Here is a 27,257-nt window from a genome sequence, read left to right as displayed (position 1 = left end):
CCCAGAAATAAACCCTGCTATGTGTTAACTTTTATTGGGATATGACAATCATTTGATGGGCAGAGGACAACTTTCAACAATGGTGCCAGGAAAACTGGGTACCCACACACAGAAGAATGTGTTAACACCACATATGAGAATAAATACAAAATGGATTGAAGAACTAAAGAGCTAAAACTGTAAAACTCTTGGAAAACAAAGTTTAATGACCTTGGATTTGGCAGTGATTTCTTGGCCATAATATCCAAAATACAGACTAAAGAAAAATTAGATAAACTTCATCAATCTTAAAAATCTCTGCATCTAAGAACATTATCAAGGGAGTAAAAAGATAGTTTGCAGGATGGAGAATTATTGGCAAATCCTGTATCTGGTACAGGGTTTCTCTTCAGAATATTTGAACTGTTAGAACTCAACAAAACTCAAATGATCCAATTCAAAACTGGTTACAGGTTTTGAAAAAAAGATAAATGGCCACTTAGGAGATGAAGAAAGAGATAGTTGACATTGTTTGTCATTAAGGAACTGCAAATCAAAATTATAGTTACATGCCACCTTCCACCACCAGGAGGGCCATTCTGAAAGTCGGAAAGGGAGTGTTGGTGAGGAGGTGAAGTCCAAGCCCTTGTGTTTGAAGCAGCAGCCTCTGTGAGAGCCAGACCTAGAATCACTGTGCGATTCAGAGTTCCACCCCTAGGTGTATGCCAGAGAAACAGCTGTGTGTGAAGATCTAATGGCCAGCGCTGTTCCCAACAGCTGAAGAGAAGCAGTGTCCAGTAGCAGGTAAAGGATCAGTACATGGCCCACCTGTACAGTGGCATATCAGCATGGTGGATCCACAGGACACAGAGTGAAAGGAGCCAGACCCAGGAGGCAGGTGTTGTGTGCTGCTGCTGGCTGAGAGCCCTAGAAACTCTACCTCAAAATAAAAAGGGCTGGGGATGTAGCTTGTAGCAGAGCACCCTGGGTTCAGTCCTCAGTACCACAGAACACATATACAGAAACTTAGTCTTTCATGTTAATACTCAATTTTTTTCCACCAAAAACGTGACTATACACTCTAATTTATTAACTCCTGTTTAAATCAAATTAAGTTTTTACTATTTTGCTGTCATTATTATTATTTCGTAATACCACTTCAAATGGCTGCTTTGGTGTTTTATTATATTCCATAATTTTTAGTCAGATTTGTGTATTAATATTTATTGTATTTTCGCTTTCGTTAAAAGCAGTACTTAAGGGGCTGAGCTGTGGCTCAGTGGCAGAGCGCTTGCCGGGCATGTGTGAGGCCCTGGGTGCCATCCTCAGCACCACTTAGAAATAAACAAAATAACTATATGGTGTTCATGTGTAATTAGAAAATATATTTTTTTTTTAAAGCAGTGCTTTAGTGAGCATTTTCAGACTAAATGTTTGCATGAGTTTGATTTTTTTTTGTGTGTGTGTGTGTAATTACTGTTTCAAAGTATATGAACATTTTAAATGCTTTTTTATACGTATATCTAAATTGTTTCAGGAGTGTTCAGGCATACTTTATCCATGCTGTTAATTATAACAAACCTGTTTTTTTTTAAGCTATTTTAATTTGCTTTCGTTAAAGTCAACATTTTTCAAGTGTAGTTATCACGTCATAAATATTTTTTTAAGTTTTTATTTAGTCCATTGGTTTTATTGATTTTTTTTTTTTTTTTTGAGATGTTGGATGGCCTTGGTGTTCTTGAGTGAGTAAGTGCTTTCTGTGGTGATGGCAGGCGCACTCTACATCTTCCCCATCTTGTGCCAAGAGTCACTTCCTACCCTCCTCTTGGGGAACTGGCACCCAAGCAGACACCCTAACTGAGGACCCGGGAGGCAGGGGTTCATGCCTGACCTGGAGCACCTGGAGCCCACAGGTGGGCGTTGGAGGAGCTGCCACTGGGCAGGTGTCTGAAGTCAGCAGCACCTGTGAGTCTCGTCAGAATTCGAGTACAGCAGAAGAAAGGGAGAGGGTCTCAGCAGCAGATAGTGTGCAGAAGGGAGAGTAGACTACTGTGTGACAGGAAGGAGAACCTAGCAGGAAACAGTATGTGGAAGAAAGATGGTCACAGATTTCCCAAGTTGGGAAATCCCAAGCAAGGTACATAAATACAAAGAACATCTAAGTATACATAGTGAAACTGTTGGAGCCAAAATAGAGAAAATCCTACAAGTGCGAGAGAAAAACCTGCACATCATAAGTAGAGAACACCACTGTGAAATGCTGCTGGCTTCTTGTCTGAAATGATGGGGCCCAGGTGGAAGGATATTTCCATTGTGTTGAAAGAGAACAACCGAGAAGAGGAGGTCAGCTCAGAGCACTTACCCAGTGGAAGGGGGAATGAGGTGAAGCCCATGCAGGCAAGCAGAGCAGGCAGGGCCCGCCCACAGGGTCTCCTGCAAAGGGTACTGTGGCCAGAAGGAAAGCAGAAGAAGGAAGGTGTTGAAAGTTCTTCTTTCTTTAAGTTTCTCAAATGAGAAGAGACCATTTAAAGCAATAACTAAAGGCTGGCAGGGCGTCCACACCTGCAATCCAGGCAACTTGGGAGGCTGAAGTAGGAGGTCTCAAGTTAGCGAGGCCCTTAGCTCAATGGAAACCATGATTCTGTCTCCAGTACCAAAAAAAAAAAAAAGCCGTGGTAACCAAGGTGGAGCTTATGCACATCCCAAAGAAGGAGTGTGACAGCAGGAGCACAGGGAGCGGGGGTTGTGAAGTTACTGTACTCGGGAAAGACTGTTGATTTAAGAAGACTAACAGAGGGGAAAGTACTAAGAAGCATAGCTTTATGGGGAAATAAATAGTAGAGGAAGTAAAATGGAATACTAAAAATTTTTATTTATTCAACTAAAACACAGGGTATGTGGAATGGTGACAGGTGGGGTAAATAGAAACAAAACAGCAGCATGTGGATTAGAACCTGCCAGGTCCACGCTTACAGATGCCCACTGAGCTCACCATGCAAAGGTGTAGATCCAGCTGGACAGACGAAGAGGAGCCCGTGTGTCCTGTAACTCTGCACTGTAATGTAAAGTCAATTATGACTTGTGGAGGGTGTGACACAGGCAGATAGCTTGAGGATCCGGTGTAAAAGACGAAGATGTGGGAGTCTTTAAAAGTAACAGGGAAGTGCTCACTTTGGCAGCACATATACTAAAATTGGAACGATACAGAGAAGATTAACATGGCCCCTGTGCAAGGATGACACACAAATTCGTGAAGTGCCATATTTTTATATAAATGAAAAATTTGCATTAAAAAGTAATAGGGAAGACTGTGATTCCAGGATAAAGTGTAACTTTGATGAATAAGATGAAAGAAAATAACCCAAAAGAAAACTGTGCAAAGACCGTAGGCAGGCCACCCACAAAATGAACACTGATAAATGGGTGAAGACAATGTGGTACATATATGCTGTGGAATATTACTGCATTTAAAACAATGACTGTGACATTTGCTGGTAAATGGATGGACCTGCCAGTCCCCCACAAAACCAAAGGTTGAATGTTCTGTCTGATATGCAGATGCTAACACGACAAGGGGGGCGGGGAAAGAATAGAAGTTCAGTGGATTAGACAAAGGGACATAAAGGGAAGGGTGTGGGGAGGGAGGAGGGAAAGACAGTGGAATGAATCCAGCATGACTTTCCTGTGTACATACATGAATCCACCACAGTGAATTTCCACATCATGGACATCCACAAGAATGGAATCCTAATTAGAATAAGGCACACTTTCATGTTTGTGTACATATGTCAGAATAGACTCTACTGTCATATGTAACTAAAAAGAACAAATAAAAATTCATGCATATTCATATTTAAAAAATGAACACTGAGCATGGGAAGAGTGCTCAGCCTTAATAAAAACTGACTGAGACCCCACTTCTCATGATCATTGTAGAAAACCTAAGGCATCCAGAGCACCTGGCCAGGGGCAAAGATCTGCACATTCATGGCAGGGGCTTAGAGCTCTCTCCTGGGAAGGTTGAAGCCCAGCAGTCCCCGATGGCCACCCTCACTTGTGAGCATGCACAGTATTCACAGGTCAGACAGCGGTCCCTTGGCTAGGAATGAAGCCTAGACCAGGTTGTGCCCACTCTTGTTCTTGGACTGGGGTGGGTGGCCATCAGCTCCACCTCTCCAGGGCTTTCGGGAGCCATGCCTGTGGGAGGGTCTAGGACCAGTTTTGGCTCCTGTTGCACGCTCAGGCCTCCAGAGCAGGCTCTGAGCATCGCACTGCCAGCTGGGGTCCTTTCAGTCCCAGGGTGAGATAGTTTTCTGGCAGCTAAAAGCGGGGAATCAGCATGAAATATTACCTATAAAGATGAGCCTCAGAAACATAATCTTGAACTAAACAGGAGTTAGAGAAGGACCTACAACATGTTAGACTCCATTTTAGAACGTGTGTGAACATATCTGTCATGAAAGTATCAAGAGATACATCAGAAGAATAAATAATTCAAGAGAGTGGTTACCTTTGGGGGATGAAGATGGGACGGGCACTGTGGGGTGTTCCCTTGGATGGGCTTGGCGTGAGCGTCTCTTTCAGTGTGGAGATGTCACAGCAAGCTGCTCTGAACTAAGAGGCTGACAGCCTTTCTCTGCCTGAGGGCCTCTTTTTGCCACCTTTACATCATTCCCATGTGGTTTGCTTGATTCAGAGATCCTCAGTTTCTGCCCTCTGAGACCTCCTCTCACCCCTTCTGGGTCCCTGTCCCTTATCTCCCTGGGACAGGGGTTGCACACCCTGAGGCTCCTCTCTCGGCTTACATGTTCATCTGCCAGGGCAGCAGTGTCTCTGCCACTTGGGCCACCGTCCCTACCAACTTGTAGCCCTCTTTCAGTGTCTGTCCTGAGCACTAATGATGTGGGAGTCAGGCATGGGGCTGCTCTTAAGAAAGGTGGTATCCTGATTCATATCAGTATGTTGGATGATACTTGATAAAATCCAGGGTCTAGGCTGTGAGGTAGAAAAGCAGAGAAAAGTAATTCAGAGACAGGTCAATGCAGAGCTGTGGTGGGGAGTACTGACACAGGCCTATGCGAGCAGTGGCAGGACTGCGTGTGTGGTCCTGTGGTCCCTGCACAAGGGTGCACTCTGGGTGGTGGGCACACTCCAGTGCCCTCCAGCCCAGCTGTCACCACAAGCAAGCTAGATAGCCCTTTTGGGTTATCCAGGGACTTCTGGGGTCTGTCCTGACTAGTGTGGTCTGCATAGTGTCCTTGAGGACACAGCTGAAAGCTGACGAGGTATGCTTAGCAGCCAGGGAACATAGGCCCAGCAAGGTGACAGGGCTGCTTTCCCACACTGTGTTGTTTTAAACCCCAACACCATCGTTAACTTGCTGTTTTCAATGTGCCGTGTGACAGAGGGCCCAGAGTGCACCGTTGTGGGTGGAGCAGGTCCCAGGGTCATATTAGAACTGTTCCAAGCAGGACTTGCATTGCACGCTGGCCCTGACGAGAAGCCTGGGGGTGTCCCTCAGCCATCCAGTCCCGGGTGGGTAGGAGGAGTGTGTGGGTCTCGTGGTGGTACACCTGCTAGTGTGTGTGGTGGAGGCTGCTACCACCTGAAGTGTCAGCTGTCGAGGGGCAGGGAGCTTGGAGCTCAGCTGTGGCCTGGGACAGGATGGCACCTCCTCTGTATGGGAGCAGGAGTCTCTGGCCCTGTACAGGGTGCCAAGGCAGGAGGGTGGTATCTTTGAACTGAATGGCATTTGTGTTGCAGGATGCAGAGGGCTCCACATGTTTGCATTTGGCTGCCAAGAAGGGGCACTACGACGTGGTTCAGTACCTGCTCTCCAATGGACAGATGGACGTCAACTGCCAGGTAGAGCCACATCCCTGTCCCGTGGTGCACTACCCCACTGACAGACAGGGTCTGTCCACAGCGGCCCCTTCACAAGGCCCCCAATCCCTGCAAGGCCTTGGGCCTCCCCCTGTAGCCTGCTCTAGATCTCATTGCTGGAATGAGGCATCCCAGCAGTCCCTGCCTGGAATGGCACCCACCTCCCCCAGGGCTCCCGCCTTCCCTCAGTCGGGTCTCGCTGTCCACTATAAGCTGGCTCCCATTGTCAGAGCCACAGGATGCTATTGTGCCACATATTGACCGCTGGTCATTCCTGGGCACACAGTAGATGTCTGCAGGTATTCATCAGGCCAGAGAGTGCCCTTAAAAAGGCTGGCTTCCAGGCTGCTCATTATGCCTGCGGTGAGCTTCTGGTCTCCCAGCTCTCGGGTGAGTCTCTGTCTCCCTCAGAAGGCTGTGTCCTGGCCCCTCAGTCCAGGCCCTGCCTCCCCACCCTGTGGTACAGACCTGACTCCGGTGTTATCTTGACTGGTTCCCTCTCTGCTCTGTCCAGAGCATCACCGTCTGCTGGGTTTTATTGTTGCCTGACCCATGCCCTTATTCATGAGGTTGGGCTGCTGTGTGCCTGCCCTACCCCTTCCACCAGGGCTGGTTGCCCCTAAGGTGGCCTTTCTGGGCACTGCCAGGTGCCCAGGGCCTGGCAATGCAATAGTCGGCAGTTGTGGAGGGTGTGCTGGAGCCTTGGGTCTTCTACTTGGAGCTGGCCGCACAGTGCTCAGGCCCTGGAAAGCACCTTTTCAGATTTGGATGAAGCAACCCAGGAATAGTAGGTCAGCTCACACAGTCTGTGTCGATCCCGAGACCTTTATGCCCTGGTGTCCATCTTTTGGCCTATCTCCTGCTTGAAATTGCTCCCGAGGTCAAGAGGACTAAGGGAAGGCCTTGCTGCTCACACTTCCACCAGTCTTCCTGTGTGTAGTGTGTCCTGGGTCTAGCTGGACTCGCCATTTTTAGTCTCTTTTTATGCTGCCTAGATCAGGTTGTGCCCACTCTTGTTCTTGGACTCGGGTGGGCGGCCAGCAGCTCCACCTCTCCAGGGCTTTCGGGAGCCGTGCCTGTGGGAGGGTCTAGGACCAGTTTTGGCTCCTCTTGCACACTCAGGCCTCCACAGCACGCTCTGAGCATCACACTGCCAGCTGGGGTCCTTTCATTCCCAGGGTGAGATATATGTACCTGCTGGATGTGTCTTTGGCAGCTGTGGCAGCCCTGTCTCCTTTCCTGTCCTCAGGACGATGGTGGCTGGACACCCATGATCTGGGCCACTGAGTACAAGCACGTGGAGCTTGTGAAGCTGCTGCTGTCCAAGGGCTCTGACATCAACATCCGGGACAACGTAAGTCTCTCATGGCTAACAGCAAACCCCTAAGGACTCAGCCTCCTATGGTGTGGGGGGTCGGGCCAATTGGATGGCTTCCTCATTCCAAAGGGTCTTTTATGTGTAAAGCTGAGCTGGCACCTGGTGGCAGCTCTAATTTCTTGGCATTAGCAGCTCATTGACCCAGCTGCTTTATGCCAGATGTAAGTAGAGCTGCAGGTCTAGATAGACGTGGCCCCTGGGCCAGATCTGTAGATTGAGAGGGTGTGTGGCTGGTGGTGCTGTTCTCTGCCGCTTGTGTCCCCTATTGGACCCAAGGAGAAGACCAAGGAAATGTCCGTCAGGACTAGACCTTGTCCCAGGGCCAGGGTAACTGCTGGCTCTGCCTGTAGTTGCTTCCTTAGAAGAGAAAAAAAAGTGAATAGACAATGTTTTGAGATACTGCATTGATGGTTAGTTTTGTGGCACTAGTTTATTTTCCCCCAAAATTGGGGTCTGGAGTCAGGTAGGTGGATTCCCCTGTCCTGAAGAAGCCTAACCACAGATGCCTGATTGATTTAAAAGAGAATTTTCCAGGAGGTCTGTAGGGACCTTAGAAGAGGGGATGGAGGAGGGGCAGGCTTGTGTACCCACATGATGGCAGGTGGGGTGAAAACAGAAGAGACTCCGCTGCTTGCTGGAGCCCGACCAGCCACAGTGAGAAGTCCAGCGCAGGTAAGCTTAGGCTGGGAACTAAGAAATGAGGGGTGCTGCTGCTGGCCACACTCATGCTCTCAGTGGCCTGGCTCACATGCCAGGACCTGAGCATCACAGGGGACTTGCAGTCTCTGCACTGTTTGCATCTGGAACCCTGGATGCAAACAGTTTCTCTTCCCACCTGGAAATAAGGGTCCTGTTCAGGTGCCCAGGCCTCTTCTGTGGCCTGGCCTGTAGCCTCCATGGCACTTCTACCTTTTGTATCTGAGCCTGCCTGCTCACCTTCACAGGAGGATGGACAAGGGGTTTGGACGAGGAGAGGAGGGAGCAAGAAAATCTAGGGCCAGCAGAGCTGTGGTCTCCTACTGCATTGCCTCTTTGCCATGGGCATGGTGCTAAAGGTTCAGGCCATGGTCAGTTAGCCATTGGTGGGGGCCGGGGTGCAGCACATGGGAAAAGTATGTGGTGGAACAAAATATTTCCCTTGTGGCCAACAAGAGGAAGGGCTCTCTCTCTCTTTTTTTTTATTAGTTGTTCAAAACATTACAAAGCTCTTGACATCATATTTCATACATTTGATTCAAGCAGATTATGAACTCCCATTTTTACCCTATATACATAATGCAGATTCACATCGGTTACACATCCACTTTTTTACTTACTGCCATACTAGTATATGTTGTATTCTGCTGCCTTTCCTAACCTCTACTATCCCCCCTCCCCTCCCCTTCCCTCCCCTCCCATCCCCTCCCATCCCCTCCCTTCCCGTCTTCTCTCCCTACCCCATCTACTGTAATTCATTTCTCTCTCTCGTTTTTTTCCCCCCTTTCCCCTCACTTCCTCTTATATGTAATTTTGTGTAACAATGAGGATCTCCTTCTTTTATCATGCAATTTCCCTTTTCTGTCTCTTTCCCTCCTCCCTCTCATCCCTGTTTAGTGGTGATCTTCTCATGCTCTTCCTCTCTATTCTGTTCTTAGTTGCTCTCCTTATATCAAAGAAGACATTTGGCATTTTTTTTTTTAAAGAGAGAGTGAGAGAGGAGAGAGAGTGAGAGAGAGAGAATTTTTAATATTTATTTTTTAGTTCTCAGCGGACACAACATCTTTGTTGGTATGTGGTGCTGAGGATCGAACCCGGGCCACACGCATGCCAGGCGAGCGCGCTACCGCTTGAGCTACATCCCCAGCCCCTGGCATTTATTTTTTAGGGACTGGCTAGCTTCACTTAGCATAATCTGCTCTAGTGCCATCCATTTCCCTGCAAATTCCATGATTTTGTCGTTTTTTAGAGCAGAGTAATACTCCGTTGTGTATAAATGCCACCTTTTTTAATCCATTCATCTATTGAAGGGCATCTAGGTTGGTTCCACAGTCTAGTTATTGTGAATTGTGCTGCTATGAACATTGTTGTAGCTGTGTCCCTATAACGTGCTCTTTTAAGGTCTTTAGGGAATAGTCCAAGAAGGGAAATAGCTGGGTCAAATGGTGGTTCCATTCCCAGCTTTCCAAGGAATCTCCATACTGCTTTCCAAATTGGCCGCACCAATTTGCAGTCCCACCAGCAATGTACAGGTGTACCCTTTTCCCCACATCCTCGCCAGCACTTGTTGTTGTTTGACTTCATAATGGCTGCCAATCTCACTGGAGTGAGATGGTATCTTAGGGTGGTTTTGATTTGCATTTCTCTGACTGCTAGAGATGGTGAGCATTTTTTCATGTACTTGTTGATTAATTGTCCTCCTCTGAGAAGTGTCTGTTCAGGTCCTTGGCCCATTGTTGATTGGGTTATTTGTTATCTTATTGTTTAATTTTTTGAGTTCTTTGTATACTCTGGATATTAGGGCTCTATCTGAAGTGAGAGGAGTAAAAATTTGTTCCCATGATGTAGGCTCCCTATTTGCCTCTCTTATTGTTTCTCTTGCTGAGAAAAAACTTTTTAGTTTAAGTAAGTCCCATTTGTTGATTCTTGTTATTAACTCTTGTCCTATGGGTGTCCTATTAAGAAATTTGGAGGGGCTGGGGATGTGGCTCAAGCGGTAGCGCGCTCGCCTGGCATGCGTGCGGCCCGGGTTCGATCCTCAGCACCACATACCAACAAAGATGTTGTGTCCGCCAAGAACTAAAAAATAAATATTAAAAATTCTCTCTCTCTCTCTCTCTCTCTCTCTCTCCTCTCACTCTCTCTTTAAAAAAAAAAAAAAGAAAGAAAGAAATTTGGAGCCCGACCCCACAGTCTGTAGGTCGGAGCCAACTTTTTCTTCTATCAGACGCAGAGTCTCTGATTTGATATCAAGTTCCTTGATGCATTTTGAGTTAACTTTCGTGCATGGCGAGAGAATGGGATTCAGTTTCATTTTGTTGCATATGGATTTCTAGTTTTCCCAGCACCATTTGTTGAAGATGCTATCCTTCCTCCATTGCATGCTTTTAGCCCCTTTAACAAATATAAGATAGTTGTAACTTTGTGGATTAGTCTCTGTGTCCTCTATTCTGTACCATTGGTCCACCCGCCTGTTTTGGTACCAGTACCATGCTGTTTTTGTTACTATTGCTCTGTAGTATAATTTGAAATCTGGTATCGCTGTACCGCCTGATTCACACTTCCTGCTTAGAGTTGCTTTTGCTATTCTGGGTCTTTTATTTTTCCATATGAATTTCATGATTGCTTTATCTATTTCTACAAGAAATGTCATTGGGATTTTGATTGGCATTGCATTGAACCTATAGAGAACTTTTGGTAATATCGCCATTTTGATGATGTTAGTTCTGCCCATCCATGAACAGGGTATATTTTTCCATCTTCTAAGATCTTCTTCTATTTCTCTCTTTAGGGTTTTGTAGTTTTCATTGTATAAATCTTTCACCTCTTTTGTTAGGTTGATTCCCAAGTATTTTATTTTTTTTTGAGGCTATTGTGAATGGGGTGTTTTTTCTCATTTCCATTTCAGAAGTTTTGTTGCTGATATACAGGAATGCATTTGATTTATGCGTGTTGATTTTATATCCTGCCACTTTGCTGAATTCATTTATTAGTTCTAGTAGTTTCTTTGTAGACCCTTTTGGGTCTTCTAGGTATAGAATCATGTCATCTGCAAATAGTGATAATTTAAGTTCTTCTTTTCCTATTTTTATGCCTTTAATTTTTTTTGTCTAATTGCTCTGGCCAGTGTTTCGAGGACTATATTGAATAGAAGTGGTGATAGAGGACATCCCTGTCTTGTTCCAGATTTTAGAGGGAATGCCTTCAATTTTTCTCCATTCAGAATGATGCTAGCCTGAGGCTTAGCATAGATAGCTTTTACAATGTTGAGGTAAGTTCCTGTTATTCCTAGTTTTTCTAGTGTTTTGAACATAAAGGGATGCTGTACTTTGTCGAATGCTTTTTCTGCGTCTGTCGAGATGATCATATGGTTCTTATCTTTGAGTCTATTATTTATTGATTTCTGTATATTGAACCATTCTTGCATCCCAGGGATGAATCCTACTTGATCATGGTGCACAATTTTTTTGATGTGTTTTTGTATTCGATTCGCCAGAATTTTATTGAGGATTTTTGCATCTAGGTTCATTAGAGATATTGGTCTGTAGTTTTCTTTCTTTGAGCTGTCTTTGTCTGGTTTAGGAATCAGGGTGATGTTGGCCTCATATAATGAATTTGGAAGGGCTCCCTCTTTTTCTATTTCCTGAAATAACTTGAAAAGTATTGGTTTTAATTCTTCTTTAAAGGTTTTTTAAAACTCCGCTGTAAACCCATCCGGTCCTGGGCTTTTCTTGGTTGGTAGTCCTTTGATTGCTTCTTCTATTTCATCCATTGATATTGGTCTGTTCAAATTGTGTGTATCCTCCTGATTCAGTCTGGGCAAATCATATGACTTAAGAAATTTATCGATGTCTTCACTATCTTCTATTTTATTGGAATACAGGGTTTCAAAATAATTTCTAATTGTCTTCTGTATTTCTGTAGCATCTGTTGTGATATTTCCATTTTCATCTCGTATGTTAGTAATTTGAGTTCTCTCTCTTCTTCTCTTTGTTAGCATGGCTAAGGGTCTGTCGATCTTATTTATTTTTTCAAAGAACCAACTTTTAGTTTTGTCAATTTTTTCAATAGTTTCTTTTGTTTCAATTGCGTTGATTTCCGCTCTGATTTTAATTATTTCTTGCCTTCTGCTATATTTGCTATTGTTTTGTTCTTCCTTTTCTAGGGCTTTGAGATGAAGTGTGAGCTCATTTATTTGTTGGTTTTTTCTTTTTTTGAGGAATGACCACCAGGCGATGAATTCTCCTCTTAAAACTGCTTTCATTGTGTCCCATAGATTCCGATATGTTGCGTCTGTATTTTCATTTATCTCTAAGAATTTTTTGATTTCCTCCTTTATGTCTTCTGTAACCCATTGATCATTCAGTAACATATTGTTCATTTTCCATGAGATGTATGATTTTTCCTTCCTTCTTTTATCGTTGATTTCCAGTTTCATTCCATTATGATTAGATAAAATGCATGGTATTATCTCCACCCCTTTATATTTACTGAGGGTTGCCCTATGGCATAATATATGGTCTATTTTTGAGAAGGATCCATGTGCTACTGAGAAAAAAGTATATCCACTTGATGATGGTTGATATATTCTATATATGTCAGTTAAGTCTAGGTTATTGATTGTGATACTGAATTCTATTGTTTCTTTATTCAACTTTTGTTTGGAGGATCTGTCCAATGGTGAGAGAGGAGTTTTGAAGTCACCCATAATTATTGTGTTGTGGTCTATTTGATTCTTGAACTTGAGGAGAGTTTGTTTTATGAATGTCACAGCACCATTATTTGGTGCATAAGTATTGATAATTGTTATGTCTTGTTGGTGAATGGTTCCTTTTAACAGTATATAATGTCCTTCCTTATCCCTTTTGATTAACTTAATCTTGAAGTCGATTTTATTCGATATGAGGATGGCCACCTCTGCTTGCTTACGAGGACCATGTGCGTGGTATGTTTTTTCCCAACCTTTCACCTTCAGCCTGTGTATGTCTTTTCCAATCAAATGTGTCTTCTGGAGGCAGCATATTGTTGGATTTGTTTTTTTAATCCATGTTACCAGCCTATGTCGCTTTATTGGTGAGTTTAAGCCATTTACGTTTAGAGTTACTATTGATATATGATTTGTATTTCCAGCCATGTTTGATTATTTATCTTTTTTTTTTTTTTTTAACTTGGTTTATTTCTCCATGATTAGCTTTCCCCCTGCTCTCTGGCTTACTGGGGTACTTCCCACTGTTGGTTTTTGTTATTGTTTTTCGTTTCTTCCTGGTGTAGTGTTTTGCTCAAGATGCTTTGCAATGCTGGTTTTCTGGCTGCAAATTCTTTTAACTTTTATTTATCATGAAAGATTTTTATTTCGTTGTCGTACCTGAAGCTTAATTTTGCTGGGTACAAAATTCTTGGTTGGCATCCATTGTCTTTCAGAGTTTGAAATGTGTTGTTCCAGGATCTTCTCGCTTTCCGCGTCTGTGATTAAAAATCCGTTGTTAACCTTATTGGTTTACCCCTGAATGTAATCTGCCTCCTTTCTCTTGAAGCTTTTAATATTTTCTCTTTGTTCTGTTTATTGGATATCTTCATAACAATGTGTCTTGGCATTGGTCTACTGTGATTTTGTATGCTCGGTGTCCTGTATGCATCTACAATTTGTACATCCATTTCCTTTTTTATGTCTGGAAAGTTTTCTATAGTTATTTCATTCAACAGGTTGTCCATTCCCTTGGCTTGAACCTCTATGCCTTCCTCTATCCCGATGACTCTTAAGTTTGGTTTTTTTATGTTATCCCATATCTTTTGGTTGTTTTTCTCGTGATTTTTTTTATCAGCCTTCCTGAGTTGGCTAGACTCTTTTCAAGATGACATATTTTGTCTTCATTATCTGACGTTCTGGCTTCTACTTGCTCCACTCTGTTGGTGATACTCTCAATTGAGTTTTTAATTTGGGTTATAGTTTCCTTCATTTCTAAAATTATTGTTTGATTTTTTAATAATCTCTATCTCCTGATAAAGATGCTTATTTGCTTCTTTTATTTGCTTGTGTATTTCATTTTCAATGAGTTCTTTCATTGTTTGAATTTGCTGTCTCATATCCCCTCTAAGATTCCATTCCATCTGTCTAAGGTATTCTTTGAGTTCTTTATTTGGCCATTTTTCTGATGCCTCTAGGTCCTCCTGTATATTTAGGCTGTCCTGCATTGTTTGTACTCCTTTTCTTCCTTGCTTTTTCATGCTGCTTATGTTACTTCTTGCTCTGTTTGACTGCTAAGTTACTGTTTACTCCTATAAATTTATTTGGTTTTGTGTGTCTCTGGGGTCTCTCTTTTGTGATGGGGGACTATGACTAGAGATGATGAGTTTTGTTGCACTTTAATGTAGATTCATTCGTTTCCTAAACTGTGTACGGATTCTGATGGCATATAGCGGTCTGCGGTTTGGTCTTGGGACTTATATTTAGATCGAATAATGTGATGGTATGGAGGTTAGTATCTCTTGGCAACCTTGGAAGGTTGCTCTACTGACGAGGGATATTAACAGGAGAATGGTCTGGAGTATTTGGGGGAAGTTAAGGTCTTGGTAGCACTATATAACGCCTCGGAACATTGACCTATACATATTTAGTAAATTACACATAAACAGCGTCGTATTGCTTGGGAGGAAAGGTATTAGAAGGGAAGAAGTCACTAAAGAGAATGAGAGTAAACAGATAGAAATCAAGGAAAGGGGAATAAAGAAATTGAAAAGAAATGGAAAGACAAAAGAAAAAATAGAGGCTAAAAAAAATAATCAAAAAAAGTGATAGTAAAAAATAAATAAATAATACAAAAATATTTTTAAAAATTTTTAAAAAATTAAAATTAAAAATTAAAAAAAAATTAAAAAATGCACATAGAGTTCGATTAACTTCTCTTCCAGTAGGTGGAACTGTGCCCACCGGGCCAAGCTTCTCCTCTCAGTGCGCGGGAACCAGTCACTGTGCAGCAGCTCCTCCTCCCCGACTGCGAGGGTCTCCACTCCTGGGTGCCTCGGGCTGTTTTTTGTGTCTAGTCACCTCGCCACTGGCCCCGTTCACAGGTGACGCTCACCACAGTACTGGCTACACGCCAGGTCTGCTGCTCACGGGAGCCCTATCTTCTTGAACAACTGGGCACCCTATCCCTGCTTGCCAATCCCTCAGCCCCTAAGGTTGTGGAGATTGGGGCTGAGAGCCCTCGGCGTATTTTGCTTGCCCTCCGGTAGCCACGCCCCCAGGAGCTGGTGCAAGAGACCTCAGTTGTCTGCGCTGGTGGGAGTGGTAGCCCGGGGGTCCAGCGCCATGCATGGTCCCGCGCCACTCCTGAATCCCTCAGTCTGACTGTCGTGCTCATGGGAGAGCTGGGAGGCGCCCTTGAGGTTTCCCCTGCTGTGTGGAGGGGGGGGGCTAGGGAATTACACACCTGTCGCCGCTGGTATCAATGAAGTTATCTCCTCCGCTGCTTTCTGGTGACGTCAGATCTCTGCCATGTTAGTATCCCATGCGAATGGCAGCATTTCGTTCCCTTTGCCGGGTGACCAAAGCAATGGGTGGGTCCTGACCGACCCTCTCAAGCCCTGTCTCAATCCTTTTGCCACTGCCTATGAAGGCTCGGTTGGTATTTACCTCCACAGTATTCAGCAGGACCCTGACCGAGAAGCAGTTTCCGCGGGTTCTTTAGCACTGAGCCTGAGCTGTTTGTTTGCGAGACGCAGGCAAACGGCAGTCTGAAATATCCGTTCTATAGCTGAATGAGCTGCGATCAGTCGAAAACAGGCGATGGTGATGTCAGCTCTCCAAAATGGTGGCCGCTGGCTTCCTCGGTTTTCTGACAGGTGTGGAGAACCGAACTGGACCGCTTCCTTCCCCGTCTCAAACCCAGAATTCAGCACTGAGCACAGTGAGGGCACAGCCGGCCGGAGCCCGCAGAATCTGCAGCGCCGTATCTTTGCGTTGCTAGCTCGTCGTTTCCCGGCGCGCGCCGCAGTCTGTAGCAGCGGGGCGATTTGCTGAATAAGCAGCTTGACCCTCCGTGCAGACAAATCGCTCGCATTTGAGCCCCAGTAACTGATCCTCGGGCGATGGAAATTCTTCCTCTAGGTTTTGGAGCACCCCAATTTTGCTGGAAATTCCTAACAAGATAGCTTTTAGCCGTTCTAACTTGTCATTCTCCCGCACAGTGACGCGGTACACAGGGGTGATGCACTCCCTTCGCCGCCATCTTCCCTCTCCAGGAAGGGCTCTCTTGCAGAGAACACACCCCTGTCCTCACCACCCCACCTCTTAAAAGTTCTGCCACCTCCTAGTTGTGCCATGTTGAGGAGCAGGCCTATAATATAAGGGCCTTGGGGCATTCAGGACTGAGCATAGCACTGCCTCAGGCACAGTCCTTAGTCAAGGGGTTGGCCTATGTGCTTGGGGTTTCATTGGGTCTGGAGTTGGGGTGCTGGTGGCTTTTTCCATGAAGTGGAAGGGTTGATTAGCTCTCTAACTTGTGTGTTTATACTGGTACCTTTTGTTTAGCAGCTAGAACTGATTTTTTTTTTTTTGAACCCAGGACCTCAAGCACTGTACTCTATACTCCAGCGCCCCCATCCCACCCCGGCCCCCGCCCCAATGCCCCTTTAAGCTTTTGAGATAGGGTTTTGCTGTGCTGCCTAGGCTAGCCTCAGATTTGTGATCCTCCTGCCTCAGTCTCCCCAGTGTCTGGGATTATAGGTGCTGCCACCATGCCTAGCTGATTCTGTGACTTAAAGTTGGATAGGTTCTGGAGGCCATCAGCACAGTGAAGATGCCCAGGGCACGCATTGCTTACTCTGGAGTTCTCCACCTGCACCCAGGCCCATTGATCTCTGCTTGGCCTTCTTGGTGTGTTCGTGGCCCTTGCTGTTTTTCTGTCGGGCTCTCTTGGGCCTTTTATACTGTACTGCTTTTCTTTTAAGTGCCCACCTGAGTGTGGTTGGTGCATCTGTTCTGAGGCTCACCCTCATGCCCTGTGGGGTGGCTCCTTGCTGCCTAAAGCATCCTCCCTATTCGTCTGTTTGCTGCCCTTTCTTGGTGGACACACCGTGGTCTTTTTTTTTTTTTTTTTTTTTTAAAGAGAGAGAGAGAGAATTTTTAATATTTATTTTTTAGTTCTCGGCGAACACAACATCTTTGTTGGTATGTGGTGCTGAGGATCGAACCCTGGACACACGCATGCCAGGCGAGCGTGCTACCGCTTGAGCCACATCCCCAGCTCCCACACCGTGGTCTTTGACGTTTGACTGTCACAGGGCTGTGGTGAACATATGCACCTTTACTTGAGGGAATACCTGGAACTACAGGACCGGGTTTACCTATAGGTATGCTGTTGTCCAAAGTGACTTGCCTCTGTGGCGTGTGAGGGTTCTGACTGTAGCTTTCTCCCCAGCACTTAGTGCCTCAGTCTCTTTAGTTCTAGCCTTAAAGTAACTGTGTGGTAGTGTCTCATAGTGGCTTCAATCTTCATTTAGTTTCATTTAATTTTCATTTCTGTATTGACTAATGATAATCATCTTTGTGGGCTTATTTTCTGAAGGGTCTGCTAAGATCTTTAGCTGTTTGTTTATTTATCTTTCTATTTATTTATTTATTTATTTGGTGGATAATTTTCTTGTTCTTGAATCTCCAGATTTTTTTTTTTTAATATTCTGGAAACAAAGTCTTTATCAGATATGCTTTATGGATACATCTTTGGAAGTTTTAGAATTGCTACAGAGCCCAGTTTATTTTTGTGCGTATATGTGGATTCTGCTTTGGAATTCTGTTTATGAAACCATTGTGCAGTTGAAGATACTAAGACCCTGAAGATCTTACCCCATGTTTTGGGCAGCAGCCTTATGGTTGTAGGCTTTAGGTCTGTGGGCTATTTTGAGTTTTTTTTTTTTTTTTTTTTTTTTTTTTGTGGGGAGAGGTGGTATACTGGGGGTTGAACTCAGGGGCACTCGGCCACTGAGCCACATCCCAAGCCCTATTTTTTGTTTTATTTAGGGACAGGGTCTCACTGAGTTGCTTAGTGCCTCGCCATTGCTGAGGCTGGCTTTGAACTTGTAATTATCCCGCCTCAGCCTCCCGAGCCGCTGGGATTTACAGGTGTGTGTCACTACGTCCAGCTTGAGTTGATTTTTATGTGTGACATGAGGTGTGGGTCAAAGGTCTACCAGTCTATTGGGAAGAAAGTTGCCCTTTTTCTGTAGAATTAATTTTGCATGTTCGTTAGAAGCCTGTTGTCTATGTGCACGAGTTGACCCTCCTGTCCCTAGCTGGTTTCTGCCTGGCTCCTGATGGGAGGCTTGGCAAAAGAGCCTTGTCCTCTCTTGTCACTTCCTCCCGAGCTTTGTTCCCCTCTTCCCTGCATTTTCTGTCTCTTGCCCTAACATCAGGGGCTTTTCCACGCCTGCTGGCTTCCAGGAGTATATGTCCTGCCTTTTGGCCTGGGTGGTGGTTGCTAGCTGTTCCTCCGCTGTTAGACCTGTTTCCCCGACACTGCTGCTCCTGCCAGTCTCACACCTGCCACATTTCTTGTAGTGTAGGCTGGCTAGTGATGTGTTCCTGCATACGCTCATCCCTGCACAGCCACTACCTGGCCCTCATGTTTTGAAAGGTGCTTTGGTGGTCAGAGTCCTAGTCTCGTTTTTCTCTCAGTGATGTGTACATTGCTTCCTGCAGTCTTGACTGCTTTGAACGTGCTTCCTGGTCTCTCGTGTATAACAAATTCTTTCCTTTCTGGCTACTCTTGAGCTTTTATGACATGCCTTGGTGTTGTCTCTGTGTCTGCATAGGGTTATTGAGTGTTTTGGTTTTTTTTGGTACAGAGGTTCTCTTCCACTTAACCACATCCCCAGACTTCTTTTTATTTTTATTTGGAGACAAGTTTCCTCTAAGTTCCCAGGCTGGCCTCGAACTTGAGATCCTCCTGCCTCCGGCTCCTGAGTACTGAGATTACAGGCATGCACCCCCACCCTTGGCTCTTAGATCTTGGATCTGTGGATTTAGGGTTTTGTCAAATTTGTAAATTATATGGTTGTCTTTTCTTTAGTTGCATCTTTGCCCACCACCTTTCCCAGAGTTCTAGATATATGTATATTAGACTGTGTGAAATACCCCACAGTCCGTGGATGTTCTTGTTAGTTTTTAAAAATTGTTTTTCACTCTGCACCTCAGCCTCGCTAGTTTTATTAGTATGTCTTCCAACTCACTTCTCTTCTGTGATGCAGTCATGCTGTTACATTTTTTCAGATGTGGTGGTTTTCAACCCTAAAGGTTCTTTGGATTCTTGAGGCACTTGTAGCAAGTCTTCCCTGCACCTCTGATTATGTGTTCCACTGGCTTCCTGGTGGCCATGTCTGCCAGTCCAACAGCCGTGGCCGTCCTGGTGTGGTTGGCAGCTTATGATTCTTGCTTCTCTGTGAATCTCGTAACCTGTTTTTTATAGACATCAGGGTATTGGGATCCTTGCCCCCCATGGAACTCCTGAGCTCTGCTCTAGGGTAGCTGCTGGCCTGGGTCAGTCTGATGGTATGGGGTTTGGCCAGGATGGTAGATGGCTCTGGAGCAGCTCTCAGTGCAGGGGTGATGCTGTCCCCGTAACTGAGGCAGGCCTTCCTGCATCCTCCAGTCTCTGGCGTGTGGATGGACAGTACTTCTCACCTGCCTGGGGGATAGGCCCGGCAGGTAAGGCACAGGTCTCCAGAGCCTCTTTCAGAGCTCTCTCTCCCCTATCCTGAGCTCCAGGGGCTCTGCCTGGTCCCATCCATGTGTAGCTGAGATCTGGGCAGCTCCAGTGCTATCACCTGGTCCACAGAAGAAAGCAGTGTCATCGCCCTCTGAACCAGAGGTTGGAGCAGTCCCACAAGAGGAGGGTCATGGATGATTGGAAGTTCTCAAAAGTGAAATTCTGGTTACAGAGTCATAAATCATTCTGATAAAGGAAAGAGAAGCCCCTGAGGAAACAGGATTTTGAGTTCAGGATTTGTGGGGAGATGGAAACCAGAAGAACACCAGAGGGTCAGAAGGCCACTAAGATTAACAATCAGAAAAGAACCCTGACACACTAAGGTTTTCAGAAAACACTGAGGTCAAGGAAAAGACATTCATTTTTAGTTTTTCCTTGGGAAGCAGAGGCAGCAATGAAGCCCATGCTCAGGGCAGTCAGCGCTTGGCAGGGAGGGTGGCAAGACGACGATACTACCCCTGTTCTGCTTTCTTCTTTCGTAATGTGCACTGAGCTGAAAAGCCTTGACTCATGCACACTGGATAGGAGATTGTCCACTTGTCTGAGAGCACCCTAGTGTTACAGATGAGCTGGACGCAGCTCTGAATCTGCCCATGGGATTCTGTGCTGAGCCTGCGGCTGCCCCTGTAACTAAGTGGATTTTTGGCTTGACTCTGGCCACTGGGGAAATTGCCAGAGTGAGCTCCACCCAGGCTGTGCTGCTAGAGTGGGAACCACTTCAGGTCAGTCTACGTTTACATCCTACAACCAGCAGTTGGCGTGTTTGGCCTTCAGAAATCATTCAGCAAAAGAAGCGGATGGCCTCTGTTGCTTACAGCAGGCGCCCATCTCCGTATCTGGTGGGTCTCCAGTAGCTCGAGCTGTGCCAAAAACATAAGCGACTGGGTGCCCATCACCAAGGAGTGAGGCCCACTCAAAGCTGGCAGAGTTGACAGCACTGGTGGAGGGCCATGCTAGCGCCATGCATCGCCAACAGTGATGTCACAGGAGACCACCTCCCCACTCCCCACCCTGGTTCGTGGCAAGACAAACCTGCAGAACAAAGAGCACAAGTTGAAGGAAGTGTTCCCACTGTGGTGACAGTCGGGGGCTGTGCCTTCATAGAGCTTCAAGGAGGGCATGCTGCTAAAGGCCCACCAGGACGCTGGCAAACTGGTGACCAACCAGCATGAGATATTCGTGGACTAGGAGGTGGAGCAGATTCTCTGAGGGTGGGTCCCTCAGCAGGCAGGGGTACTACTTGGTGGGAAGAAGGAATCTGGGCAGCTGAGGTTTGGGGGATGTGATTGACCTTTTAAAAAACCTGTTAATTTGGGCTGGGGATGTGGCTCAAGTGGTAGCGCACTAGCCTGGTATGTATGCTATAATTCTAGCGTGAGGCACTGGGTTCGATTCTCAGCACCACATAAAAATAAAGATATTGTGTCCACCTAAAACTAAAGCATGAGGGGCTGGGGATGTGCTCAAGTCGTAGCGAGCTCGCCTGGCATGCGTGCGGCCCAGGTTCGATCCTCAGCACCACATATAAACAAAGATGTTGTGTCCACCGAAAACTAGAAAATAAATATTAAAAAAAAAAACTAAAGCATGAAATATTAAAAAAGAAAAAACCTGTTAAGTTGCTGGTTGTTAAAAAATGACTGCTATAGAGAAGGAAAATGGAAAGGAGGGAGTGGTTTCAACCTGGAAGAGACACTGGGACTCCAGGATGAAGGATTGAGACCACGACAGAGGTCCGGGAAGGGATTTAGGAGAGGGAGCCGGCTTGGGTATGCCTGGAAATGGTTGGGCAGGAATGGGACCTCACAGAGGACAGGCTGGAGGGGAGGGGAGGGGAGGGGAGGGGGCAGAGCAAGGGGAGGTCAGCAGAGGCAGACCTCAGAGGATGTGGGGGTGTGGGGTGGCAGCGCAGCGTGCCTCCAACAGTTGAAGACGACTTATTCATGATGGGAGAAAAAAAAAGATAGAGGGCATTAGCACCACACTGGAGAGGAAAATGAAGTGGGTGGCAGTGCGCTGGACATAAGGCACCAGCAATGTCCCCAGGTCCTCTGGGTGGGGCTGCAGAGCTCAGCTGAGGTGGGGGTGGTGGGGGTGGTGGGGGTGGTGGGGGTGGTGGGGTGTGGGTGTCACCTCCCACAGAGCTGCATTTTGTCCAGCTGGAGATATCATTGTTGATGTTTTAAGCCCGTTTCTTAGCTATCTGATAGGGCTCAACATTTTCTCCTATTTATGTTTTTTTTTTTTTCCCGTCTTCTGTAAGCTCTTTATCATGGTAATACCTTTTTTGTTTTTCCCATAATTATGCTCTAAGAAACTTACCATTACTAATTGTGTATTAATTATAAATTATCTGTTTTACATGTAGCGCAAATACTTTTCCATGTTTTATTTTTGTTTTACTTAAACATTTTTTTAAGCTGGGTGCAGTGGTATGTATGCTATAATTCTAGCAGCTTCAGAGGCTGAGGCAGGAGGATCACAGGTTTCAGACCAGCCTTAGCAGATTAGTGAAGCCCTAAGCAACTTTGTGAAACCCTGTCTCTAAATAAAAATGGCTGGTAATGTGGCTCAGTGATAATACACTCCTGGGTTCAATCCCCTGTCACCCCCTGTACCCCCAAAATTAAAGTAGTTTTCAAGGTAATTTTTAAATTAAATAGTTTTGTTGTTTTCATATCTTAAACAAGCATTAGTCCTGTGAAACTATTTAGCTATTTGGGAAAGTGTCAGTTTTTGAAAATAGAAGAGTGTCCCACTGGTTATGTAAATGATATATGGCATTTAAGGTAGTATAATTCTGGTTGGGTGCCCCCCCCATGCCCCATTTTAAAAATACTCTTTTTTGGGGAGGGGAAGCATTGCAGTACTAGGGATTGATCCACATTCCCAGCCCTATTTTGTATTTAATTTAGAGACAGCATCTCACTGAGTTGCTTAGTGCCTCACTTTTGCTGAGGCTGGCTTTGAACTTGAGATCTTCCTGTCTCAGCCTCACAAGCCGTTGGAATTACAAGCATGTCCTATACTACAATTTTGACTTTTAAAATAGGAAGAAAGGGTGCTGTGGAGTTCAGGTAGGAAACTGCTCTCTGGACTGTGAGGCCCCTCTTCAGGTCAGCAAACAGAGGGGTTGCTATCACCTGGTCTCAGCACCTTGCACCTGGCCAGGAGTGTCGTTCATGGGGCTCTCACTGTGTCTCTGCCCAGGAGGAAAACATCTGCCTGCACTGGGCTGCATTCTCGGGTTGTGTGGACATAGCTGAGATACTCCTGGCTGCCAAGTGTGACCTGCACGCCGTGAACATCCATGGAGACTCACCCCTGCACATTGCTGCCAGGGAGAATCGCTACGACTGTGTCGTGTAAGTGTGTTGCTGTCCTCAGCCCTGAGGGCTGCTCAGTGGTCATGTCCATACCAGGTCTGACACCAGTGCAGCCCTCTGTTCTTGGTGGTGGACAAGTGTCCTTGGGGTCTTGCAGGGAAAGGAGCATATTTCCCAGTCCCCTCTGAGATCAGCTGTGGCATGTTTCTGGCTTAGGGAGTGTGGTCCTGTAGAATCCCAAATTCTTAGTTTGAACCTTGGGCCAAATCTTAGACCTAACACTCCTACCAGGAAGCAGTGTGGGGACAGTTCTTCTCCAAGTAAGGCCCTCAGAGGCTTTTGGGTGTCCCATCCCAGGAGCAGGGTTCCCTGTAGACGAGGCTAGAGCTGTGAGTAGAGCCTATATTGGCTGCCCAGGGCCCTCTTTAAACACACCCTGTTCTGGTGGGGTCCTGGGTGGAGTCTTTGCTTCTGGGGAAGGAGGGAATGTGTGACTGCTGCCTCACTTGAAGTGCTGTGCCCAAGGTGAGGTTGTGGCCCCATCAGTGGGGTCACACTCTGGCTGCCCACCCTGCTCAGGGCCAGAACAAAGTCTTCTCCCCTTCGTCTCTCCCCTTATCCCTGCGGATAAATCTGAAATAAAAATCACTAGCCATCCTAGTTCTTGCACACCCTTCCTGCGACCACTGGGTGTGGGGCAGAGTGAGGCCTGGTGCCCTAGGCTGTACATGTGGAGGGCGTGGCAAGGTGGACCCTGCTCTTTTCCTAGCCAGTAGACTCATTTGATAAATCTCATCTTTGTCTCTCATAAATTCAGATTTGGATGTTTTGTTGGCTTACGTTTTTCCTTTTAGCCTCTTTCTTTCTCGGGATTCAGATGTCACCTTAAAAAACAAGGAAGGAGAAACACCCCTGCAGTGCGCGAGCCTCGACTCGCAGGTGTGGAGCGCGCTGCAGACCAGCAAGGCTCTGCGGGACTCGGCCCCCGACAGGCCCGCCCCTGTCGAGAAGACGGTGAGCAGGTGAGGAGGCCCCAGAGCCAGCAGCTCTGTGGGCACTTGTGACCTTTGGGTGCAGGCCCCGCTGGGCAGAGCTCCTGATGGCCCCCTTTCCCCGGCAGAGACATTGCTCGAGGCTATGAGCGCATCCCCATCCCCTGTGTCAACGCTGTGGACAGCGAGCCCTGCCCCACCAACTACAAGTATGTCTCCCAGAACTGCGTGACCTCCCCCATGAGCATCGACAGGAACATCACTCACTTGCAGGTTGGTGGGGAGGGACACTGGACAGAACAGGAGCGGGGGCCTCGGGAGCCTGGGCTCTGGGTTTTCTTCCCACTTCAGCAGAGGGCTGCAGTGGCATGGCGGTATTTTTGTAGCAGTTACCTCCCACAAAGGAGGTAGAGGGCAGAAGAAGATTCTTCCAGAAAAAGGATCCTGAGTCCCACGCTTGACACTGCGGGGCCCGCCTCTTAGGCTTTGCTGGTCCATAGCAGGGCCAAGCATTCCCCAGCCCGTGGTTGCTCAGGGTGCTGGTGCTGCCTGGTCCTTGGGTCAGGAGGGAGAGGAGTCCCGTGCAGAGCCTTGGAGGCACCCTTGGCCCCCAGCTCCCACTGCAGGGTGCAGTCTAACAAGTGTCTGTGGGGTTGTGCAGGCCACCAGGTAGTTGTGACTTGCAGTCTTTTCCTTTTATGGCTGAAATCAGACCTTCTCAAAGGCTGTCCTTGTGGCTTTGTTTGTGGGTAGCCCCACCACCCTGATTCCCACAGTGGGAAAAGATGGATATTCCATCTCCAGAATATAACTTCATCTTTCCTCTGCCTTTTTGTTCTATTTGGGTCTTCAAAATATTGAATGATGCCCACCCACATTGATTGAGGGTAAATGTTCTTTACCCAGTTGGTTCTCGGCCTCAGGTGAGAGGCTGTGGGCCCTGACTCGTCTTCCTGTGGATTCTGGCCTTTAACTCTTTGGGGGCTGTGCCTCATTGACCTCCCCTTCCTCTCCTCAAGCACTCAGTGACTTTCTTAGTGTCCCAAGTGTCCTTTCTGGCTCTCCTGAGAAAGACCATATCAGACAAAGGGTAATTTTGACAATTTGCAACACATGTGACCATGACTATACTGGGAGGAAGAGTAGGGGGCCAAGTCTGCCCGTGTCTGATGGTGCCCTGCTACTCTCATCCCCAGTACTGCGTGTGCATAGACGACTGCTCCTCCAGTACCTGCATGTGTGGCCAGCTCAGCATGCGCTGCTGGTATGATAAGGTGAGGATTGTTCCTTTGCTGCAGATGTGCTTGCAGGGTAAGTTCTGCTGGAGGAGGGGCACAAAAACACGTCACTTCCTGTTCCAAGACTGTCCCAGCGACTTGGGGAGTGGGAGCCAGAGGTGAGCTGGTGTGCATAGGCAGAAGGAGGCCACAGGCTGGGAAGAGGGCTTTTCTGGGCGGTTCCAGGGGTTCTGGAACTGGAGTTGGCCTGGCTCAGCCACAGGAGGAAACCTTTGTTGCAATGTCTGGTGAGCTCTGCCTTGTCCTTGCCAGTGTGCGTGGTGTGAGACACACAAAGGGATGGTGCAGGCTGGGGCTGGGCTGGATGGAGGGAGCAATCACTGGGCAGGGTGGCCAGGGCAGCCTTGGGCTTGGAAGTGACTGGCAGGTGCTGTCAGGAAAAGCCCAGTGAGAGGCCCTGAGGGAAAAGCTAAGAAGAGAAGGGTTCAAAGGCCCAGGGTGCAGTTCAGGAACATAGTGGAAGGCCTGGTTTGGGAGTCCAGGGGTCACTGGTGGGAGGGGCTGGAGTGTTGGGTGAAGAAGCAGCAGGCTGAGAATGGGGACAGCAGAGTCTTTCCCAAGGGATCTTCAGAGGAGGAGGAAATTGTGGAGCATGAAATGTGTTTTCTGAATGACAGGAGGTACCTGGCAGAGCTGGCAGGTACCAGTAGATCTTGTCCTGAGGTGTGGCTCCTGCAGGGCGGGGCAGGAGCAAGTATTCCAAGGGTAGTTGCAGCTGCTCAGAATACTCCAAAGGCTCAGGCGTATACACAACCCTTGTCTGGCTTGGGGTGTAGAAAGGGAGCAGGTGGTGGGGTCCCCAGATGCAGGGACTTTCAGAGCAGCAAGGTCAAGTGTCCAGGAGTGTCCAGGAGGTGCCAACCACCTAAAGGAAGTGGGGACCCCCATGCTGTAGTCCTGGACTGACTGAGAAGGCGGGAGGGCAGGGACGACCGTGGACACACAGGGACCAGGTGAGCTCCCTGAAGCCTCCACAGCCACTCAGCTCCTGGCCGGGCTCTGCTCCAAACCCTTGGTGTAGAGCTTTACCCCATGTTCCCCAGCAGGTGTTTCAGAGTTTGACTAGAAATCATGGGTTTTATGTCCATTTGAGGCCACACTGGACACTATAAAAATGCATTTGTGTCCACCCTTTTGGAAAGAAAAGCAACTGATTCTGCTAAGCCCTCATGGCTGCTGTCTGTCCATAGGACGGCCGACTCCTGCCAGAGTTCAACATGGCTGAGCCTCCCTTGATCTTTGAGTGCAACCACGCCTGCTCCTGCTGGAGGAACTGCCGCAACCGTGTCGTGCAGAACGGTCTCAGGTGGGAGGCCTGTGGGTGCCTAGTCACCCTGGACTAGAATGTGTGGGTATGGGTGGAGCTATGTCTTGTGCTCTAGAAAGGGTGCAGCCTGTGACGGGCACCACTCAGACTCGGCTAGAGAGGAAGGTGGTGTTGGGCAGGGCGCTGAAGGCAGAGGCGGTGATGCAGCCTGAGTTCCCATGCCCTTCTTCAATGGGATGGACTTCATCCTAACAGCACTGTTGCTGCCTTCTGTGCTCACCCACTGTGTCTCTGGCAGCCAGTGGTGACGTCTGATGGCAGCTAGTCTGCAGGCTTCTTCCTCGTCACTCAAGCCCTCCGTTCTACGAGCCTGCCCAGGTTTGGGTCTGACATCAGTAACCGTGGCCTGTGTTGGAGTGCAGACAGAGAGCTGGTGGCTAGCCTGCTCTTCTCTGTCCTCCAGGGACAAGCACAGTCCTGCCATATCCCCTGGACCCATGAATGGGCCAACAGGATGTGTGTGGCTCTGAGGGGTCCTCAAAACTGGGGGAGACTCCCCAAGCATGGTCTGCTTCAGTGCCCTAGGCTCTGAGGAGCTTGCTTGGCTCCTTCTGATACCACTGCCTGGGTGGCCAACAGCGCATAGCATCCCGTTTCCCAGAAGTAGGGCTTTCAT

General features: G+C 47.1%; 1 protein-coding gene across 11 annotated transcripts in view; it reads left to right on the top strand.

Moving 5' to 3' along the window:
• Nucleotides 1–27,257, top strand: part of EHMT1 (euchromatic histone lysine methyltransferase 1) — a 159,451-nt gene that overhangs the window by 123,285 nt on the left and 8,909 nt on the right. For 10 of the 11 annotated variants that reach the window (XM_081269854.1, XM_081269851.1, XM_081269853.1 and 7 more), the window contains 7 exons: nt 5,743–5,844; nt 7,112–7,216; nt 22,909–23,063; nt 23,879–24,046; nt 24,145–24,289; nt 25,213–25,290; nt 26,505–26,620. In XM_081269854.1, the coding sequence (XP_081125980.1) occupies nt 5,743–5,844; nt 7,112–7,216; nt 22,909–23,063; nt 23,879–24,046; nt 24,145–24,289; nt 25,213–25,290; nt 26,505–26,620 (869 nt within the window). Of the gene's footprint in view, nt 1–1,695; nt 1,726–1,892; nt 2,102–5,742; nt 5,845–7,111; nt 7,217–22,908; nt 23,064–23,878; nt 24,047–24,144; nt 24,290–25,212; nt 25,291–26,504; nt 26,621–27,257 lie in introns of those variants that run through there. The other variant, XM_081269846.1, reaches the window with a different exon arrangement.

The sequence above is a fragment of the Spermophilus citellus genome (assembly GCF_964194105.1).
Source record: "Spermophilus citellus genome assembly, chromosome: 2".
Taxonomy (NCBI): domain Eukaryota; kingdom Metazoa; phylum Chordata; class Mammalia; order Rodentia; family Sciuridae; genus Spermophilus; species Spermophilus citellus.
Note: the sequence above shows the minus strand (reverse complement) of the source record. Positions and strands in the feature narration are given on the sequence as shown.